This window comes from Vitis vinifera, chromosome 17 (genome assembly GCF_030704535.1).
Source record: "Vitis vinifera cultivar Pinot Noir 40024 chromosome 17, ASM3070453v1".
Classification (NCBI taxonomy): Eukaryota; Viridiplantae; Streptophyta; class Magnoliopsida; order Vitales; family Vitaceae; genus Vitis; species Vitis vinifera.
In genome coordinates this window covers 16545592-16552790 of record NC_081821.1, presented here as the reverse complement: position 1 = coordinate 16552790, position 7199 = coordinate 16545592, and the positions used below count along the sequence as shown (strand labels likewise).

At 35.5% G+C, this 7199-nt stretch overlaps 1 protein-coding gene across 1 annotated transcript; it reads right to left on the bottom strand.

Annotated features, from left to right (window-relative positions):
• Positions 1 to 281: 281 nt before the first annotated feature.
• LOC100250188 (kunitz trypsin inhibitor 5) lies at positions 282 to 1109 on the bottom strand. Its single transcript, XM_002270075.4, has one exon. The coding sequence runs from the start codon at positions 1075 to 1077 to the stop codon at positions 466 to 468; it is 612 nt and encodes a 203-aa protein (XP_002270111.1). The 5' UTR covers positions 1078 to 1109; the 3' UTR covers positions 282 to 465.
• Between the last annotated feature and the right edge of the window lie 6090 nt (positions 1110 to 7199).

The window sequence follows — 7199 nt, the reverse complement described above, 5'->3', positions numbered from 1 at the left end:
AAAAAGAGGATAAATTCAGATACTAGTGAAAAATATTGCTGTGGCTTTGACAATTCCTCAAGATTTTTTTTTTTTTTAAAAATAAAAATAAAAATTAGTTCCTCATAACTATAATAACTACTTAATATAAATTATAAGTCGACCTCCAAATGTGCTTATGTGAAAAGGCACACTATCCTTTGATACACACTTGTGGCCCTTTTAGTATATAACTGAAAATGACAATGATTTTATATTTGTAATGATATAAATCGCATGCAAAGAGGAAGTTTGGAGATTAATTTTCTGTTGAGAAAAAGCTTCAACTCTTTCTATATATGTGAATACAAGCAACCACTATTATTCAAATACATATAAGAGAAAAGTACTCCTTGATTTATTACATGCATATAAATAGTTAATTAGTATTCAACACAGAAGTCATTAAACTGCCAGCCAAATATTGATGTTGTGGTGGGCAAATCTTCAAGCCTTCTTGAACATAACCTTGAAGGGCACATCACTCAGAGCCAAACGCCTGTATCCATTCTGGATATAAATGCCGATGTCCCCACAAACAGGCTTGCAGAAATCACACACTGTTGGACAGAAGACCAGCTTGTAGTCATCTTCATATTTCTCAATCTTGAACCAATTATCCAGAGTTTCATGACCTGGATTGCCTTCCACCCCTCCAGTTGTGACAAACCGTTGTCCGGACGATTCATCATACTCAAGCTTCCACAAAGTGGATTGTACACAGATTGTGGAAGCAGAGAACTTGATGTTATGATCGGTGGACACACGAATCACGCCTTTCTTGGGGTTCACCGGCGTAAACGTCAATGGGAGACCGTTTGATACCTCATGTTGTTCCTGGACAACATCAAGTGGGCAGTTCTCGTTCCCAGTGCTGGCCAGGGTGAGACCACCGCCTCTCCCACGGATAACTGGCAGGATGTAGTAATCAACTCCGGACCAGAGCTGCTTTCCCTCAGTGTCAAGTACAGGGTCAGGAGAAGATTCGGCAGCCACAGGAAAAGGCTTCACAGCAAGGGCAATGAGCAGCAACGAGAAAAGAAACAATGTAGTCTTCATTGTTGTCAACCTTTTAGAAAATATTCTTATGATGATGTGAAGAGAATGCAGAAACAGCTTGTATTTATAGAGCTCTCATGTGGGTTGAGTAATCCTTTTGAGTTTGAGCACTTGTAGTGTTTCATTGTAATCTTTATCACTATTACCTAACTTAACTTCTACGTATAAATGGATGATCAAACTGTACTTGAATCATTCCAGCTAGCCTCAATGAAGAAATTACTACAGCAGAGAAGTTTGAAGTTCAAACTGTACTTTATTACAAAGTCAAAACAGCTTATCCTCACACGTCATATGTCCTTTTTGCCTAATTAAGTACGTTTGTTTATCGACCTAGCTCAATCAATACAGCTAGACGTTTTCTGTCTTTAATTAGTATTGTTCGGGGAGAGTTTATCAAATTTAAAAATATTTAATTACATCTTTCAATCATGGCCCCACATTTTTTTTCTTCATAAATTATAAAATTCATTTGCATAGTGGTGCTTCTACTTTTTTTAATGCAGAATGCAGAAGTAGTACTAGTTAAACCCAATCCCAAAGGGCTATAATCACATTGGGTGAGTATAAGATATATAAAATGTTGGTTTTCCAAAAGTAGGTCACTAAATTTTAGCAGAAGAACCGTTCCAGCCCAATAAAGTCTGTCCATACTTTGTTTTTGGTAGAAAAAAGAAAATAAAAGAAAATAAATAATACAAAATTTTGAATCTCTTATGATAATATAGCCATTAGACTGTTTAAATGAAACAGAAGTACAAAATGGTTTTCTATGATAGGAAAAGCACCTTTTTGGTACCATACAAAAAAATGGTGGCCGATAAAGAAGGTCATGTGGCAAACTTTTTGATGTTCTATATTTTTCCTTGATTTTCTTTGTATTCAATCTCATTATCATAGCTTTATGACATAGTGCATATTTTGTTACATACTTCAAGAGTTGAGATTGCAAGTTGGATGTGATCCCAATTCAGTGCCTTCGAATTGTTGGATTTAAGGGTATGAAAACAAATGACTAGCCCAAAAGACACAAACAAAGAACAAAATTAATAAGAAGAAAAACTTTTTGGTTGAGGCGTGATAAACATTGTCATTGAAATAGATCGACCCTCCTTGAAAATGAACTCGGTGCACTAAAATACCAGTGGTCTACCTCTAGGATTTAACAATTAGAGTTAATAGAGCACCTCAAGTCAACAAGTGATTTGTTATTACCCTTATGAACCTACTTCATGGAATTTCCATTCTAATAGGTTGGGTTACCACCACTCTTGACTTCTGTAATAGGCATAAGCCCCATCCCACTTGATGTTTCTTCCACTAGTTTTTTATTTAGTGGTTTGGTCAAAGGATCGACCAATTTCAACTCTGACCTCACAAATTCTAGAAATATAACCTCTGTTTCAAGCAGTTACAACACAATATTGTGCCTTAGGCGTATATGTCTGTTCTTCCCATTAAATATTTAACTCTTAGCCTTAGCAATTGCAGCTTGGCTATCACAACGCATAGACACAGACGGGGTTGGTCTCGTCCATAAAGGGATATCTGCTAAGAGGTTTCTAAGGCACTCATCCTCAAAACTTGTCTTTTCTAAGGCAATAAGCTCAGCCTTCATACTAGACCAAGTAATGCAAGTTTGCTTGGCAGACTTCTAAGAAATTGCACTTCCACCAAGTATGAAAACATATCCATTAGTGGATTTCATCTCATCTGAATCTGAGATCCAATTTGCATCACTAAATCCTTCAAGGACACTTGGAAATCCATTAAAGCACAAACCATAGTTAATGGTGCCTCTCAAATACTTAAGGACTCTACGAATAGCAGTCTAATGGTCTTAATTAGGACTTTGGGTGTACCGACTTAATCTACCTACTGCATAAGAAATGTCAAGTCTAGTATAGTTTATTAAGTACATTAGGCTCCCTATGATCTGAGCATACTCTATTTGGGCAACACTATGTTCTCTATTTTTCTTCAACTATGAGCTGAGATCATAGGGAGTTGACACTTTTTTATTATCAAGGTGTTCAAACTTCCTTAGGATCTTTTCAACATAGTGCTCTTGAGAAAGTTTAAGTCCATTAGGTGTTTTAGTTATTTTAATTCCTAGAATCACCTCTACCTCTCATAGGTCTTTCATATCAAACTTAGAACCTAGGAATTTCTTGGTCTCACACACAACCTCTAGGCTAGTTCTAAAGATCAGCATGTCATCAACATAAAGGAAGGTGACTACACATGTGTTATCTTCATACTTGCTGTAGATACACTTGTCAGCATCATTAATGGAATATCCATTAGTTATTAATACATGATCAAACTTATTATGCCACTGTTTGGGAGATTATTTTAACCCATATAGTGATTTAACCAACTTACACACCCTTTTCTCTTTCCCTGGAACTACACAACCCTCAGGTTGATCAGTATAAATTTTCTCTTCCAAATCCCCATTCAAGAATGCAGTCTTGACATCCATTTGGTGTATCACCAAATTATGAAAGGAAGTTAGAGTGAACAATACTCTAATTGATGCTATTCTAGTCACAGGGGCAAAGGTGTCAAAGTAATCTACATCATTCCTTTGTTTAAAGCCTTTGGCAACTGAGTGAGCTTTATACTTCTCTATGGACCCATCTTGTTTTAACTTTCTTTTAAAGATCCACTTACAACCAATAGTCTTTGCACCAGGGGGTAAATCTACTAACTCCCATGTACGGTTATACATGATTGATTCAATTTCACTGTTAATGGCCTCTTTCCAGAATGGTGCATCAAGAGAAGTTATAGCTTCTTTGTAGGATCTAGGGTCCTCATCTATTATGAAGGTGTAGAAACCATCTCCAAGGTTTGTTTGTTTCCTATATCTTTTACTCCTTTTAGGTTCAAATTCAGAAGGTTCAATAGACTTGTCTCTACTTGTTTTCTAAACTTGTTGTTCCCCATTTAGTTTAATAGGAAAGATGTTTTAAAAGAAATCTACATTCTTTATTTCTATTAGAGTATTGACATCTACAAGATTGTTTTTTGACTTAGTAACAGGAAACCAATATGTCGTACTATTCTCAGCATAGCCAATGAACATTGGATCAAAGGTTTTAGGACCTAGTTTTTATTTTTTAGGTTCAAGGAGAAGAACTTTAGCTAAACACCCCCACACTTTTAGGTATGCTATATTAGGTGCATAACCCTTCCACAACTCATAAGGATTTTTACCAGTTTTCTTGTAAGGTATTTTATTTTGAATATGACATGCGGATAGGATAGCTTCCTCCCACAAGTTCAAGGGTGCTCCTGAACTTACCAACATTACATTCATCATTGTTTTAAGGTCCTATTTTTCCTTTTTGCTACTCCATTAGACTCAATGGAATAAGGAGGAGTAGTTTCTTGAATGATCTCATGATCTTCACAAAAATAATTAAAGGGGTTGGACTCATACTCTCCTCCCCTATCAGTTATAAGCCTTTTAATTTTCTTACTTAGTTGATTTTCCACTTCATTTTTATACTTGATGAAAGCATTTCTTGCTTCATCTTTGTTTCTCAAAAGATATACCCTTGTATACCTTGAGTAGTCATCTATGAAAGTCATGTAGAATCGTTTACCACCTATAGTCATTGTATTTTTTAGGTCTCCTAAGTCATTGTGTATTAAAATTAGTAGATTTGATTCTCTTTCATAGATTTGAAAGATTTCTTTGTGGTTTTAAATTCTACACAAGATTCACATTTTCCATGGTTTTCTAAGGACAATTTAGGAATTAAACTTAATTCAACCATTTTGTTCATATATGAAAAGTTCACATATCCTAGTCTACCATGCCAAATATCACAAGAATCAACTATGTAAGCAAAAGAAGAAGATGCATTATTATTGATAATATCATAAACATTCAACATAAATAAACCTTGATTACAATAGCCCTTTCCCACAAATGCATCATTCTTGGTTAAACCTATTTTATCAAAGTCAAATATGATCCTCACTCTTGCTTTTCCAAGCAGAGATAATGACACCAGGTTCTAACGGATATCTGGTACATGAAGAACATGACTGAGGGCAAGCACTTTTCCAGAGGTTAGCTTAAGGAGAACTTTCCCTTTTCCAATCACTGGAGTAGATCTAGAATCACCTATGAACACTTGTTTCTCTCCTTCCTTTACAGTGGTATAGGAAGTAGATGCACTTCTATTCCCATAGATATGCCTGGTAGCCCCAGAGTCTACCACCTAGTTCTTCATATTGGTGACCATGCTCACCTCAGAGGATATTGCTGTTGTGATCACCTCTGCCTCTGCCAAATTTGCCTTTGAATTGGACTTCTCAATTCTCTTCCTATGGCAACATTGAGCTGCATGGTGTCCAGACTTGCCATAGACATTGAGAAGATTACCCTTTTTTTTAATAGTTAAGTTTTGGACCTCGTTTGATGCATTGGGCTTGGTCCTAGAGTTTTGTTTCCTAGACCTATTGTTTTTGGGTTTAGGTTTTTCTTCTACTACATTAGCCTTAGAAGACAATTTCTTAGCTTTCTCAACATTGTCCCTATTTCGATTTTGTTCATCAATCCTAATATGGATTATGACATCCTCTAGGGACATCTGTTTCCTTTTATGTTTCATGTTATTTTTATAATCTTTCCAAGACTCTAGAAAAGTCTCTACTAAATAAAAAACCACAAAGGGTTCGGGTAATTTAATGTCTTTGATAGCTAATTCATTAATCAACAAGTGGTAGTCATGGATTTGAGATGATACATCTCTATCCTCGGTCATTTGGAAATTTCTAAAATTCTCTATGGCATATTTCTGAGTTCCTACATCTTCCAAAACATATTTTTTATTCATTGAATCCCAAATTTCTTTTGCAAATTTAAATTGACAATAAATATCAAAAAGTTCATTAGAAAGGGTACTCAGAATAGCATGCCTAACTTGTTTATTTCCAGTTTCCCAGGTTGGTAACAAATGAGAACCATCTTCTAATTTTGACTCAATCAAAATGTGTCCCAAGTTCACTACATCAATTGTAGAGAAAACCCTTTCCTGCCATCTCTTAAAGAATATCCCATTAAAGGGATCAATTTTAGAGGTGTCAGGATGGGTGTGAACTAGGGAAGCTTCCATTTGAATATATTTCAATATTGTTGGATTTAAGGGTATGGAAACAAATGACTAGCCCAAAAGACACAAACAAAGAACATAATTAATAAGAAGAAAAACTTATCGATTGAGGCGTGACAAACACTGTCTTTGAAATAGATCCACTCTCCTCGAAGACGAACTTGATGCACTAGGGTACTATTGGTCTACCTCCAGGATTCAACAGTCAGATCTCGCCTTGGGTGCACTCTGTAAGCAAGATGTGTACAACTCGGGTTTAAAAAAAATTCCTCAAGATAGATGTATAAAAAGACACTACTACAAAAATAGAAAATTATGACGCTTTAATCCTTGGCGCTTTCATAAAGTATCATTATATTTGGATATACAATGGCGTTTTTTCAAAAGGGTCATTTTTTATATTAGTTTTTTTTTTATTTCATGGCGCTTATTTAAAGTATCATTACTTGCTGTGGCACTTATAAGAATAACTGGTTATTCCATGACACTTTATAGTAGTGTCATAGTTGTGATATTTCATGGCGCTTATATTAGGTGACATTAAATAATAGTATATATATATATATGTTCTAAATATATATTAATTAAATGCTTTTCCCTTTCTACGAGTACCCGCTAGACATTCCCTCCACAATTTCACAACTGAAGAAACCCGAAACCCTATAGCTCTCACTAAGTCCACCACTAAAATGCCCTAATCCATTCCCCTTGCAAAGTCATTTGACTCCACATCAATTGCCAAAATCCATTCCTCTTGCAAAGTCCACCACTAAAATGCCCTAATCCGTTGGAATGGCCATGTCTAACTTCCATGCATGGGAGGTTACCATTGTCAAAATCTACTACAGAGTATCATAGTTACAGGTAAATCTCTTTCTCAAGTAATGTTGTTTTCCTCAAACTTGAATGGATTAGTACAAATGAAGACAAATGGAAGGGTTTTCATTGTTCCAAAAATCTAATATTATTGTTTCATAGATGGGGAAATTA

What these genes read in the sequence shown, in the direction of transcription:
- LOC100250188 (XM_002270075.4), bottom strand. Translation starts at nt 1,077, where the DNA reads ATGAAGACTACATTGTTTCTTTTCTCGTTGCTGCTCATTGCCCTTGCT.